Source organism: Anopheles aquasalis, chromosome 2 (genome assembly GCF_943734665.1).
Source record: "Anopheles aquasalis chromosome 2, idAnoAquaMG_Q_19, whole genome shotgun sequence".
In the NCBI taxonomy this organism is placed as follows: Eukaryota; Metazoa; Arthropoda; class Insecta; order Diptera; family Culicidae; genus Anopheles; species Anopheles aquasalis.
Window position 1 is genome coordinate 37,582,501 of NC_064877.1, and position 15,638 is coordinate 37,598,138.

A 15,638-nucleotide genomic window follows, 5' to 3' on the forward strand; every position below is an offset into this window, starting at 1 on the left:
AACGAATGGCGAACCATTTAGAAGCAGGAGGAGGAATTGCTCTTCATGCGCACGTCGAATGGTTGCTCATCAGCATCAGGCGCGCATTAAAAGCATTTCCAAGTTTAGCCCGAAGCGCGGCCGACGTGCCAATGCCTCGACGTGTATCCCCTTTAGAATAGTCTGGTTCCTATGTCCGTGTCTGTCTGGTCGACCATGCTAATGAATGGTCAGAACTTCACTTCGCATCGATCGATTCCAAATTTGTGCTCCTGCACGCTGCACCGCTGGCCCTGGCCAAGGTCAAGCCGACCGACTGGACTGGATGGTCCGGTTGCCATCATATTCAAATGGAAGCACCATCGGAATGGGGATTCGATAACCACTTAACGCTGACATGAGTTTGAGTGACGTGCAGAGCAGCAGAGGCAGCAGCGCGATGGCAATGAGGCAACGAAGGGAAGAAGACGGCAGCCAACATCCAATCGGAACCAAACGAACGGACACACACGCAGCTGATCTGCTGTTGGTCTTTAAGCGAAAGGGAAAGTGATTACATTACAAAACCATCTCGTAGCACACGGATCGGGCGCAGATCTCTCGTGTTTCGATCCTCGACGGTTCGGACGGACGGGGAATCGAAGGAAATCGATCGCTCTCTGGTTGGTTTCGCATTTTGCAATGCCGCAAAAACGGCGTGCGCGTTCTGCTTGACCAGGCAAACAACGAAGCGACGAAGGAATGAAATGCCACGAGTTCCTCAAGCGAACCGCCGGTCAATCCGGTGACAGCTGAGAGGAGGCTGCGCTCTGGTGCCACTTCTGCGAAATCCCGCTCCGGCGATCCCAGTCACACTCTACGCGCGCGGCCGCCATCATCGTCATCATCATCGCAGTCGTCACAACGTGGTCCGTTGCGAAACGAATGGCTCAACAGTTGGCAAAGAAGTTGAGAGGGTTCAATTGGTCGGGCCGAGTGTGACTGCCGCACCTAACTAAACCGGACTTTCACGGCAATCGGTGGATTTTGAAGAATGTTTACTTTTAACCTCGTGTCCGGATAACGAATGCCGCCGGCCGGAGCTTAGTGCCTAGGCATCGGGTTGGTCATCCATTCCATTGGGCGTTGTACGACGATGACGATGAAGGCGACATCAGCTTGACTTGAAGCGGTTTGGGGTGTGCCAGCAGGATACCAGGGATTATCGTTTGTCATGAATCAGTCGGCGTTAGCATCTAGCATGATGATCGTGCATTTAGCTGTTGGTGAGTTCAATGGCCGATTGGTCGTTGGAAATGATTTAGGATGTTGCTATTCTTAGCTGCCATTTTTTGCATTAGTGTCGCCGATTAACGGTTAAGTGATATTCATATTAGTTTGCTCGAACGATACTATTGGGGAGGTTTGAGCATTACATCGCTGTTGTGATATGATTTATGCATAATCAATCATTTCGAGCATCTTTGCTTCAAAACACATAAACTGCAATAAATCTGATATTGATATTTTCTGCAAATGATTTACAGACAATGGTTTTTCATTGCTTCCTATTCATTTAGCTTGCATCTTTCAAGGAATTTGCGGACAAAGGGTTTTCCAGAATATTGCTCACGTCTTTTGGCTAAAGCGACGATATGCGCATTGGTGGAGCACACGCTAAGCCTTTTTCTACGCCTTGCTTGATATTATGGACGCATTTCAGCAATCGCACAGTTCAAATCAACTATTTTCTGGTGGCCAATGCTGTTAAATTCGGAATGCTGTTAATTCGATTCAAAGGACAACATCTTCATACAACAATCTATGATAAAAATCGCAATAATACCCACGCAAAACCGTCGAAAACTATGCATCAAAGAAAATTATTTTTACAACTAGTAATTCTCAGCTCGCAACGAATCACTTTTCGCTAAACGACCTCATTAACCGGGTTTCTGTTGTTGCGAATTTTCCCGGAAACGATTTGATACCGTCTAGTTTTCCCCCGCCACTCGACTATTGTTGGCAGGCCTTTGAGGTCAACGTTGGAGATCACGCAGGGCGTTTACGCCAAATGTGTTGCTTCACCCTGCCACCCCCGTAGATCAAGCGGGATCCGCATTCCGTGTAGCCGTCCGAACGTTCGGTCAGCGCCGGAGTATTTGCATTTGCATGTCCATCTACTCTTTACTCCATCCCGGACACTACAACATATCGAATGCACTCTCCGCGCGGCCAGCAACCCAAAAGCGTGGCAGCACCACCACCACCACCGTGCATAATGCGATTTATGCTGAACAATGCAATTTATGATAATGGATTACAAATAATGATACCGCTAGTGCTAGGACTGTCGGGCAGGAGATGCTGGAGGGCGCGCACTGCGACCTACAAAGCCAGCTGGCCAGAACTGGAGGCCTGGACCCTGCACCTAGACCCCGGCCGGGAGCGATAAATTTAGGATTCTGTCAAGAACTAGCCCGCCAGGCCAGGCGCAATTGTTGCGCGCTCGAGGGCAGTTGGTCACCCTCTTTTTCCGTTATCGGAAGCGCAAGAACACGTGTTGGTGGTGTTCGCGCTGACCTACAAATAATGATGATGGCTGCACGCCTGCGGGGTCCCGGAGGTCGCGAGTGGGTTTGTTTGCTAATTGAAATTCCTTGCCCGCCCTGCTGATCTCGTGGACTCGTGGCCATGGTGTGCACGTTAGTGGTGTTGGTCCTGTAGCAACGGATAGGAGATATAGGAGATGGTTTTTATCGTTCAATTTCAACATCCATTTGCTGGAAATTTATCATTTCACTAAGAAAGAGAGCAGTAGGGGTTACCTTCCATGTTTTACTACCTTCCTCTAAAACAACAAAGGAACATTGAAAAAACATGTTGGGAACAACATAATGCGTCCCTCGATCGCATCGTACTCCAGCCCCTCGTGGCGCCGCTAGCTGGTCAGAGCATCGTGGCGTTATGCAAACATAAACACCTTTTCCAGCCTTTCCACACCAGCACCATTTTATCAGTCATAATTGACTTTGGAGGGCAATTACCATCGAAGAGGTTAGGGGCAGCTTAGCTGCACGCAACCGGAGCACGATCGGTGGGATGGGCCATCGGTCTAAACAATCACTATGTTTAACTGTGGAGTACAGAAATCGTACCAAAGCGTTTCCTTTCCGAGCCTGTGGTTACATAAATTGTGTTCCCATTTTTTGAATAAGACATTATATTAGGTGTACGCATTATCTAACTAAAGGAGTTCTATTCAACGCCTTTACGAATTACAAGTTTCGAGTACATACGTCGGGCAGCTATTAAAATGTTTTACTTATGAGGAATATTCAAATGATGTGCTCATGTTAAAACTCTTCTCTTGAGGATCCCTTATTATTAGAAAGTAAAATGAATTGCTTGTTGTTTTGTTTTCTCTCAATTGATGCAACTCAAATCGTTAAGTAGATTTGCTTAAACTGCATCATTTTATCTTATACTGTAGAAAGGTTCTAAATTTGTCAGTGTATTAATTGTATGTATAGTTACTAATTTCAGCGCCTTTTTTGCGTTTTAAACCAACAGTTCGATCGAGCATCTAGTAGAATTGGAATCTCAAAAGCACTTTGCAAATGTAATGCTTATTCACTAAACAATATTGTTTAAATTTATGAAGGTGCTAGAAATAGTTTAGAATATAAAAAATAGACCTTAGCTCAGATTTTCAAAAAATACAGGCCGGCAAACTGTTTTAATCAGTTTGCCGGCCTGTATTGTAAGTGTTGAATGTTCTTAATCGCGACGGTTTTTTTTAATACAGCGATGTTGCTCATTGGATGTTCTTTAAGTATAATGCAAACTATCATTCCCGAATAATAAAAGGAGTGCCCTAAAATTCTTCAATATCATGCTTTCGTCTACATACACCTCTACCTGATGTTGAAGCAGCTATGTTTCATTATGCCCTTATACGCTTTCACTGGAAGGTCACATTTTAGGTGAAATGTAATCTTCTCAATCATCGTGAAATTTATATCAGGTATATTGTAAGAAAGGCAAATTCTTAATCACAAACAGAGACACACCTCCTGGAGGTGCTAATACCTCACACCTTCCACAAACACACCATTTGGTTGGCCGGCGGCGACAGCGTTTCCCGAAACCTAATCAAATCCTTTCGAAGGCGTGAATTCGTGTTCGATCTGACCGGAAAAGGGTAGGGCCACGATTCAATTTAGCCGCATACTATTAACCCGCTCGCCATGTTGGGGGAGGGGGGGAGGAGCCCGTTAAGTGTGAAATGATCCCGCCGGTCGGTGATTGTTGGCCGGGAGTAAATTGCGCTTATTTCGTTGTCGGAAGCATTTAAACGGCAATAGCCATCTCAATCGGCGCGTCGGCGGTCGGCGAAAAAGGGAATACAGCTGCAGGGAACGCGTTGGCCGTTGGTCTGTGTGTCTATCTGCCAGCCACAGGGTCGACTGTAACCGTCGTGATCGTGACCTTACGCCCGTGTGCCCTGGATCTCTGAATCGATGCCGCCCACCGCTGTTCCCTGGGGGAGTCCTCCGGGGGCTAATCATCGTCAGCATCATGTGAGTTTGCCGCCACTCCCTTCATCTCAGGATCATGATTACAGGCGTACGATGGCCGATGGCCGATGCCTTGATTTGGACCGATTTGGCCCCTAAAGACAGGAAACGCGGCAAACGCAAACCACTCCAATCGGCTTTCGAGGTTCGAGCGAGCGATCGAGCAGACTACACAATCATCTAATCAGCGCATTGTGCGCACCAACGCCCGGAAGATGGACGGTTTAGGAAAGGTATCTTAATTTGATCCGTGGCAGGACTCCGTGACCGCGTGCGTGCCTCGACGCCGTCGATGATGCTGATGATGATGATGGAGCAAGCATTCCTCCAGGTGTCTCTAACCGACCGCCGAATGATCAATGTGTTCGTCCATCGTTTATGGAGAACGCACTATTCATACGAAGGCAAATGGAACTGACCTGGCGTCTTGTTTGCGGCCAACGTCTCTCGTAAGAGGTTGTTTGAGAGCGAAACAAGTTTACCCAACCACCACCACCAGCACCAGCGCGCTGCGTGTGTCTGGCCACTGGCGATACAATGTTTCAGTCCGCCTGTCAGGATCGTTGACTTGCACCATCCGTTTGCTTTCGCCCATTGACATCTGGATAGGTTAAGTAGGGTTATGCGTCTCGGTCGGCCGGAAAAAAAACCCTGGCCAACCACCGATCCTGTGTCTGCCGGCAGTATTATTGAAATTAAATCGATTAAGAAACTGCCTTCTTTGCGACAATGTTGCCACAGGGAGTGAGTCCAGAGTGTGGGAAAGTGACGCCGAGCGACGCTTGGAATTAGGAGGCCTTCCGAAAGGATCCTGGCATTGTATTTGCCCAGTGAGGCCAAGACACCACTTTGATGTCTGCGTAAGCCTGTGGATTGCGTGTGCTATAAGTCGTAGAGCGCAAAGAAAGGTCTCGGCGCCAGTTCTTCTGCTGCTGCACCACCTGGTCCAGGACACTCGATCAGCATCACGCATTGACGCTCTTCGCGGTGCCATTCTCACGGTTACGCACCAAGAACCGCGCCAGCATCACTCACTGCCACCGAAGACCGCGCGCTGTTTATTCTGCGTGCTGCCCTGCGCTGCACTGCGCCTGCGACTCAGCACGATCGACCTTACGCCATCGACTGACGAGGAATAAATGTTTGTCCAGACAGCTTCATTCCGCATGTTAATCAATCACGGGCCCGTAGCGCATCCTTCTTGTGGATTGCGAAAAAAGAAAATATCATCCCGCCCCGTCCCATTACAATTAAGCGATTGATATGCTACGCAATCTGAGGGCCGGTCTGGCTGATCATGCCGTGCAGCTGGAATGCTCTTCGCTGCGTCTCTTTCTCTGTCTCTTGTGTCCGTTCCATCGGACAATGTCGATCATTTGCAAGTTCTGAAGGGGATTGATTACCCTTTTCAGTTCCTTCGCACGCTGGGCCAATCAGACCGATCGCGAGCTAGTCGCGGGTCTCGCAAACGCATACCATCACGTCTCATGCGTGTCCTCTTCCTTACGGTCTCTTGGCGGCCGTGCTACTATATCGAAGCGTACGCACCCGATCGCTACTAATTACTCTGCCGATTGTGCCGTGGCGTTACGTGCTGCTCCCCTGCTTCACAGTGGCGAATGGCTACCGCGCACCTCTTCGCTGGGAACCGAGCCGCGCTAACGTATCTATTATCTTGAGCCAAAGCGGAACAATTAGCATTAAATCAATTTGCTACAACGGCGCCGCCGCCACAGGATGATCGGCTCACGTTTCGATTGCAGTTTTGCGTCGCGGAACTGATGCCGTCCGGAACTGATGATGAGTCGTGCTGTTGTGCGGTGATGTGTTCGTCTGTTATTTTCCATGGTCAGTGGAGTTGGAATTTAGAGGTCGTTTAACCGTTTCTTTTGGCAGATCACACAGGGTAGGATCCTGTTTCGAAAGTTTATTAGTAAATTCGTGTTGTTGGTAGACATGGCATCGTCCTTTATCATATCCGCTAAAGCATGGCATCGCTTGAATGGCTGTACTTAGCATTAGATTGAACTTTACGATGTCTTTCAGTTAACATCAACTGTTCTTTGTTAATTTGGAAGTGAACTAAAGCATGAAATAAGCTGGAGAAGGACTTAAAAGGCAAAACTATATGAACGGCGCATACGTTGCACAATTTTGCCGCCAATTTCCAACCTGAAATGTACCGAAAAGATAGTTTCTTTCATTTTACCGGTACTCAGCTTAGTTAGCAACCTTATTTCAAGCCGTTTTTTAGAGTTCTTAACGTAAAGTTGCAATCGTGGCCATGCCCCTTTATGTATCCGCCTCACTACCCAGCTATTTCCTATTTGTTCATATGTTAGCCCTCTGTAGCAGCTACAATCTCTTGTATCAACACTGTACTTGAAAGATCAGCGGACTCCCCCCTAAGGGCCCGACATCGACACACCCATCGTGATCGGGCGGGCAATACACTTCCGGCAAAGAACATCTAATGAGAAGGGACCGTTTTTGTTTGTCCAGAGTGAGAAGAGAAAGTAAACTAGTTTAAGCGCCCAGTGCGCCTCACGACGATCGCGCACTTCGATCAACCCCGCCCGCCCGCCCGCCCGAGCGCCATTGCCTTCTTCCCGGGGCGTTATCATGTTCCTGCTGTGAGATTAGACCGTCAGTCTGGCCGCCCAGCTGCATCATTAGGGAGCAAATTACCAGGAGGCCCTCCCGCCTGTTTTGGAAGGGTGCTCGAGTGCGGGGCGGGGATTAATCCGCGCGTTCTACTTTCATGCGCGAGCGACATTCCGCCCAGTCCACACCGGGGGATAACCTATTTCCGGGACCCGTTCCGGACGGATTTCTGTCGTAAATCGGCGAACAATCCGTACAGCAGCAGCTGCAGCGGCACCACCGAGACACACAAACGAAGTCACGGCCCATTTGGCGGTGGCGGATTAGCTCCGTCCGGGGTGGCTCCAGCAGGTTCGAGCAGCTGCATGTGGCACGGTACCGGGCACTTCGTGACTTCGTACACCGCCGTTCGACACAACCAGCGTGGTGCAGGTCTGGCCGGGACACCCCCCACCGGGGATCTTACAATCTCTAATCACGAAATCTGGCGAAGCGAAGCTCGCGATCGTTTAGGTGCGGCGTTCGCCTGTCTGAAGCCCATAACTCCTGGCGCCGCCACAGCTGCTGGCCCCTGCTGCTTTGTCTCGTCTCTCGCCACTGTTCGACCTTCCCAGTGGGTGCACCAGACCAGCGCAAACCAAGTGCAGCCGGCCACACAATACGGAAGCCGGGGGCCGGTTGGAATCAATCGATCAATCGAGTTGCGATCGCGAATCTGCGGCACGATTTGGCTGGCGGTCCGTTATGCAAGCGCACTGGATCAATTAAGTTTAATTCAATCAAAATCCATCCTGGATCCACCTCGTCGCGATTGTCTGGCCCGGTAGCATTGATTTGTCAGCGAACGCTGTCACTATCGGATGCAGGTTGCAGCGATAGATTGATCTATTGTTACGTTGAAGCCAAAGCTCATCGCATAACGACTGACCGATCGATCGGTTAGTGGCCACGGTTCGACGATCACTCGACGCAGCTGACTCCGAGAAGGCATCCGTGCATCCGATTGCTCCGTTTTTCTATGTCGCTCCAGTGGCTACGGCACCGGCCCTTTGCATCGGTGGACCGTTTCGTTGGTTCAATTAAAATGTTCCGAAACCGAACACATCGCCACCCGGTTCGGGGTTTCTAATGAAGCAGCTTCCTCAGTGGCGATCGACCGCGGCAACCGCGATCGTGGTCGCGCTCGGAGCAACAGCTTCCTCAGAACGGGTTCCACCGACCCAAATGCAACCCATAAACACCGGAACCAGCCAGAGAGAGAGAGAGAGAGAGAGAGAGAGAGAGAGAGAGAGAGAGAGAGAGAGAGAGAGAGAGAGAGAGAGAGCGGGAAAACCGTTAGCACGTTAGCTGCGGCTAAAGAAAACCTCAAGGAACCCAGGGCCATCGGATGCCGGAATGTGGCATCCGCACGTGCATCTCGCCGATGGTGCTGCTGCCGATGGTCGGGAACATTGTGTTCTGGTATGTCGCTTGGACCCCGAGCGCATAAACCGCTAAACACGAACCAAATTAAGGTCACTCGAACGGCGATCCGCGACGGCCGACGGACGATGAATGTTCTGGATTCGTTGGATCGCGAGGCCGATTAATTGGAGTCTCGCGCTCGGCTCACCGGGCTCCCCGGGTCCCTGGACGTTTGACCTTCGAGTGGAGTGGAGTTCTCATGTGTGTTTGCGGCCTCATCATCGACTTCCTCATTGTAATCTCGTGCAGATTATGGGAGGCCAGGATGCTGTACGTGCCGGCGATCATCATGTAGAAGGACGAGAGGAGCCACCAACCCAACGTGCGCATTACTCAGCGAAATGCCCCGTACGGGCACAGGCTGGACGCCTGTGATGAAATGGATCGATACCAGATGAAGATCGAGTGTGCGAGTGAGAGAGCGCAAGAATGAGGCCTCCGCATGGGTGATCGTAGTAATAAAATGTTAAACTCACGATTTGAACGTTACAGCCGCGCTTATCGGGAATCGAGCTGGCGAACCAGCTCAATCCAGCCAGCCAGCTAGCCAGCCAGCGGCCAGTGGATGTGGCCTACATCTTGGCCATCATTCTTGGCCGCTGATAATTTGATTTCTTTTTGGCGCAGGCCACGACAAAGCGGTCAAACGGTTAATGTAACAACGTTTGCGCGATCCTAATCCACTGATCAATGAGTGAGGCCAACGAAAAGACATTCAGAAATCGATCTGACATATGCTCCTTGGCCCTTTCCTATGTTTGGTGGCATGGGGCAGCAGCATCGGTCACATGTGCCGCCATTGTGGGCGTCTACGATCACCGAATCGATCGAGCACTCTCTTTCGCTCTCTCTCTCTCTCTCGTTGTCTATGTTCGAACTTTTGCGGAACCGAGTTACCATGTGTTTGATCACGATCATCTGACGGAGCTTGCCGTGAACAATCACTCCGCGCGCGAGTTGCATTCCATTTACTGGCGGTCTTCCGTGTCTAGTCTGGTCAGACGTCTTGGCTGGCTGGCTGGCTGGCTGGCTGGCAAAGCGTTACCATACAATAGCAATGGACAGCCATTGGTCTGCTTGGTGGCTGGATTGCACTGGTTGTGGCTATTTCAATTTCTGTCATTCTGGCGTCCATTCCAGGCGTCTGAGGGGCAATCGAATCGATCTCCGCCAGTGCTGCTCGATCGATGCAGATCTATAAATCGTGCGGTGCGATAAGGACCCAGACACTGCAGCAACTGCCCTGGCTGCTGGCTTGGATTTGAATAATCGGATCCAAGGGAAGCGTTCACCACGGACTAGTGCGCTCCATCGAGAACTCAGGGATCGCACATACTCCCTGATCTGGTGGGAACGGAACACCGGGACACGTAATTTCTTCATTTTGCAAAGCGCACATACTTCTCTCGCGGGCGCAAATCGCGTTGCGATGCGAGATAATTAGCTCCCACAGCCCTTGGTCGACCCCGGTCGACAGGATGGATCTCCTGTCATCGATGCAGGCAGACACGGAGCCGAAGAATTTCCCCAAGGGATGCGCATCCTTCTTCTCGACTCTCGGGGATACAGCACACCGTCCTCCACAATTGGATCGCGCATTGTCATGCTCTTCACGCTTGTCACTGTGGGCCAGAACGGCCGCTGGCTTTGACAAGTTGTCGCCCATCTCAGCATACCACCCCCCGGGGGGGGGGGGGGGGGGGGGGGGGGGGGGGGGCGATACGATGCCATATGCTTCTGCATGCCTAGAAGGGCAATTAACATTTTCCACATGAAGACTTCGTGGACTGTGAAGATCGTCCCCGGGTTGACGATCGCGTGTCTGCGGATTGGATTTAGGTGCCGGTGACGATGGTGGCCATTTTTTTTTGCTGCTGCTGCTGCTGATCCAGAAACGATTACCGCTAGGAGCCTTGAAGCGATGCTATGCGATGTGCCATCGCAAATGATCGCAAATGATCAGCATCGCTGTCAATTAAGTGTTGCTCGGAGCGTTGCCATCGCGTGTGTCCGATCTGTTGTACGAGCATCATCGGCTCTGTCGAAGTTCCAGTCGCCGGAAATGGCAATCAATGGACGGACGAATGGGTCCGACTTCGCCTGCCATTTGCCACTTGGGCGTTCGTGTCTCCTGAGAGCCTGTGCCTGTGCGAGCTGCAATGCACATTCCTCGTGGGAATTCATCCGTGGGGCAATGACATGTGATGATGTAACACAACGTATCGTACCATCCTTCAAGGAAGGAATCTCCTTTGCGTTCCTTCTGTCCTTGTGATGTTTATTCTACTGGCTACTGAGAAGGAGCTTACTGTTTCAATGGAAATGATGCACCACCTAGAGCCCCAATTAGGCACCAAACGAACAAAGATATACAGTCGTTTACATGAGAAACATGTTTTCAAAATACGGCAAAAGCCTAAACCACGTTGTTACTGTTCCTGGAGTACACAAAAACGTGAGATAATGAAGTTGTTTGTTGGTAGGTGACCAAGAAGTGCTTCAATTCCGAACAAAAACATCATCGCGGCACGTTTGTAAGTTCGTGAGGTTTCGGCCATCATCTTGTAACACTTGAAAGGGTTTGCCACATTCTGTCCACAAAATCGAACACAATCGGTAGAGGAAGTGAATCTTCCTCAGCATTTCAATTCCAATGTCAAAAATGGTACGTGATCATGACGCTGGTCGCCATGATCGTCACGTTCTTGGCGTGCAAAAGACACCAAGCGGATCGTCGTCATTCATTAATACAAAACAGGTAATGAAGGCTGGTCAGTTGTAAGTAAATGTAAAGCTTGAAGCGTAAGTAGCAGGTAATTAGATAGCTTACATCACCGTCACTCACGTTACTGACGAGAGTGCCACAGTACTCGCTGTTGCCGGACTTGGCTAGCAGGTTGAGGCTGAGCGCCAACGTTGACGTCCCGTTACCGAAGGTCATACAGGCCGGTGTCCGAAAGTCCCGTGCGTGCACGACGCCATTGTACGGACCGTTGAACTGGATCCGGATGTTCATCGTGCCGGTCTTGCAGGTTGCCGTGACGTGCGGCGCAAACTCGGCGTCCTGTGCCGTAACCTGTGGATGGTTGGAGAAGAGAAAAAGAAAAACCATAGCGAGAGGTGAGTGAATGTGAGAAACATGAGACGAGCAGGAAACAAAGAAAACGCAAACCGGCGCACCGTGATATGATTTATCCGCGGAACAATACCTGCCCGGGAGGGCGAGGCTGGACAAACCTCTCCCAAGGAGATGGCGTGTGTCTAGCGTGTGCGTTATTTGTGTATTTGATTTTAATTAAGGCAACATTCACTGATTCAACAAGAGGCGGGAATTTTATGCAAATCCCTGGTTAAACCACCGAAAACGAACGGAACCCATACTGTGCTCCCGATCCCTGTCGTCGGAACTGTCGTCGGAACTCAAGTACTCGTCCAAGGTAGCAACGCTAGCAGCGCTCAATGTCAATCGGTTTCGCGCTGGTGCAGCGCAGTTACGGAGCGGACTTATGAACTTTAACAACCGGTTCCTCCATGGTTCCGCATGGGCGAAGAGCAACACCGGGCCGCGACCAGTGCCCCCAAACCCAAAAGTACTCCTCCGCCGCCGTGGAAATGACAAATGTTCTTTTGGATTTCTGTAAGTTGCGTGGTCCAGTTCGCTGTGTCGGTTGGGATTAATCGTGTTGCCGTTGGTGGAACTTGGAATCCTGTTCCGTTGGCACGCAACGTGGGTGTCACCGGGTCCCGTGCTGGCCATGGTTGTGTCAAACACAATCCAAACTTTTCGAGTTCAATGTTCTTTGCGCAAAGGGTACACAGCTGTGGTTCTATCTTCTCCCAAAGATCGATGTCGTGAATTCTGAATCACTTCGATGGACTGGATAAGAAGATCAACTCACTGGATCGCTTCGAATCCGAATATCACGCACTTCGCAACTCAGGCCAGTGGGCCAGACTTCACACCAAGAGACGAAACAGCACACAGGATACATAGCTGGCAATTAGTGTGCTCCACAATATTGCAACGAACAACGTCAATAGCTCGTCCTTGGTGAAGACAGCCGGACATTCCCAGGGTTAGTCCGGCCGTTTTTCATCATTATTAGCGCGATTGGGCACATAAATCAAAACCCAAGCGAAGGTGCTAACGTGGCAAGAAAAGATGGTCGAAAAGAAATCTCCAACAAGCGGTAGCGGCAATGGTGTGCCCTCTGTCTCATCCGCACTCTGGCGCCGCACTGGATTTCCTTGAAAAACCGACCTGCCCATGATGATAAAATCGGATTGGCTGGTGGTGAGGTGTGTTCGTCGTCACACCGTTACGGTTCGTAGACCTAGACCGTCAACACTTATCATTTTCTCCTTCACCGGTCGGTTCCTTCCTTTCAATCGGCCCCAAATCAAACTCTAAACTCTGTTCCGTTTCGAGACCGAAAGGTGAAAGAGTGATTCTCGAATCAAAATTCCGATAATTGGACCATCAGATATGGCTCCGTCAAGGTTTATATGATGATTTCAAGGCGGAGCGGCCGCGCCACACCCAATTGACGGTCGATTTTCCGATGGCCGCACGTTCGATAACGGATGCCCGGGGATCGGATTTGGAGGTTCGTAAAAGAAAAAGGGGAAATCCAAAACTACCAAGCAATTAGCGACCAAATAGTCACCCGATGGAATGCATCTAGTAGGCCACGAAGGTGACGAGTTGAGAAATGCCGGTCGATGTGGGAAACGCTTCGGTTAACCTCATTTTCCACCAGCTGCCGGTGCACCTGGTTGCTTCGATGTGGCTGCGCTTTTCACGCTACCACGGCGGTTACGAGGCACATTTCTTGTGAGACACTTCGGGAAGTCGATGGGAAGCTTCCGCGAGGGAATCAAGTGTCGTTGCGGACACACTCTTGTACCTTGGTTGTCGTCATCCTCGTTGTCATAGTTATCGTTAATCATATTATAGAAAATGAGGCTCGTGGTTGGTAAAGATGGATGCGTTTTAAGGGCGTTGGCGAGCTGTTTGATGAGCTGGCATGGCCTAGTGGCGATATCACCTGACCGCACTCCCATCTCATCTCACTAATGATAGCCATCGGGTGCTGGCGTGTTGTGTGCGGTGACACACGGGCCTCGTCCACACATCACATTAGAAAAGCTGAACCGCAGTCCAACCGCAGTCCAACTGCTGTCCTCCAAACAACGCGTGCACTAGCGACGGACCACTCGCTAGAACACAATACGAGAACATTCCACACGGTCATGCATCGGTAATTTAGCGGACACTTCATCACAACCCGTCACCGTGGCCGCTGGCTGCTGTCCCAGCAGGCGGAATTGTTGCGCGACCCCTGGTTATCCATACATAAGGACCCCTGGTTACCCAAGAGTGCCCCCCCTGGTTAAGGAAACGGCTTAAGTATGGTTAACCAGGGATGCTCATTCTCGGATGAATCGGATGAACCGGATGTGCGTGTATTGGTGAAATGTGCGTCGCAGTGGTGTGCGTGTGATCGCATCGTGCCCCCCTAGGTTCACCCCACCCCCCTCCCTACCCTATCCTACCCTTCCCTCCTCCCTCCCTACCCTACCCTCAACCCCCTGCATCTTTCGGATGTGCGCATAAAATGTTCTCACAATTCGCAATTTCATTTTTGATAATATTTATTCACACTTTTTTAAAACTCAATCACATAACACTAGCACCAAACATACCTCATCCTTACAATGCTTCCTTCCTTCGTTGGCCGTATAAGGACCGAAAAGTACGTTCCCATAGACGGGCCGTTCGCATGGACGGCACACATTCACACATACCGCTTACTCACGGCTCGCAGCTCTCGGAGGGCTAGAAAAACACAAAAAGAAGATTTTTTCACTTTTAAAACACTTATAACACTATTAGAATCATTTGGAAACACTTTTTACTCACCGTAAAACGTTTTCACATCCTTTTCCAATCTCCCGGCGATGCATGTGCAGGAACATTCTGGAAAGAGGCAGTGGTACGGCATCGGACTTGATCGTCCAAATATCAGCTTAATTACTCACCAGATCACGACGAATCGTTCGGGCACTGCTGCTGTATCTGATAAATGATCTGTAAAGAATGGAAAACCAACAAAATGTGTTAAAATTATGCATATTTTTGGCAAACTTACCAGCAGCGCGATCATCAGCATCCGACCAGCTTTCCAACCTAACAAACACCTTTGACAGATCCTTCTCCGTCCTTCTCTCTCGCTTCTTTCGTATGGGGTTATCGTGAAAGTTCTGTTGATCCTCATCGCAGTACAAAATGTTCAACATTGCATTGAAAATTGTTGTAACCTGAACGTAATGCATTGTTATAAATTGATTTGATTTTAAAAATGTTTTTAAACATGTTTTAAGCGGTGTTTTAGGTATTTTCACTGAAAAACTTGACGCATATTTTCAGCTTTCGGAAAGACTCTTCGACCAATCTTATGATTTTCGGATCTGAGAGAGAGGTCTATCTCCGTCCTTTTCTCTCCTGTTCTTTTGCGTAGGGTGTATTTGAAAGTTCCCTAAATCACCATTTCACTCCAAAATGCACATTTTTTCACAAATAAGTGTTTTAACCGGAATGAAATGCAGTGTGATGCTTTGTTTATTCATTAATACTAATTTTAAAAATGTTTTGAGGGGCGTTTCAAGTGTTTTTCACCGAAAAACATGCTGTTCGTTTTCTCTTAGGAGAAAAGCCCAGAGAGCTGCCTGGGTCACTTTTCGTCAAAGCTCAAACTCGATCGCATACAGATGTAATCGCGTTGAGCACCGCGTATGTTTACACGGATGATCCTCGCAGGATCATTCGAAGAGCGAGAAGGGAAAAAAATCTGCCTAAAGCCAGTGGAGGATAGCAACATGGATGACTCGGGGGTGGCACGAAGAGCGAGAAAGGAATAAAAAAATCCGTCTGAAGCAAAAAGAGGATAGCACCACGGGTGAACCAAGAGGGGTACGAAGAGTGAGAAAGGAAAGAAAAATTTGCTTGAACCAAACAAGGATAGCGCGAAG

The 15,638-nt window shown here is 49.6% G+C and overlaps 1 protein-coding gene and 1 long non-coding RNA gene across 5 annotated transcripts in view; both read right to left on the reverse strand.

The window, feature by feature from the left end:
* Nucleotides 1–15,638, reverse strand: part of LOC126581077 (uncharacterized) — a 38,484-nt gene that overhangs the window by 4,645 nt on the left and 18,201 nt on the right. For 3 of the 4 annotated variants that reach the window (XM_050244509.1, XM_050244510.1, XM_050244511.1), the window contains exon 3: nt 11,437–11,682. In XM_050244509.1, the coding sequence (XP_050100466.1) occupies nt 11,437–11,682 (246 nt within the window). The remainder of the gene's footprint in view (nt 1–11,436; nt 11,683–15,638) is intronic. The other variant, XM_050244512.1, reaches the window with a different exon arrangement.
* On the reverse strand, nt 14,244–14,867 carry LOC126581092 (uncharacterized). Its single transcript, XR_007609139.1, has 2 exons — nt 14,530–14,867; nt 14,244–14,445 (listed from the first exon to the last, which is right to left on the reverse strand). It is a non-coding gene; the product is annotated as an uncharacterized LOC126581092 (long non-coding RNA).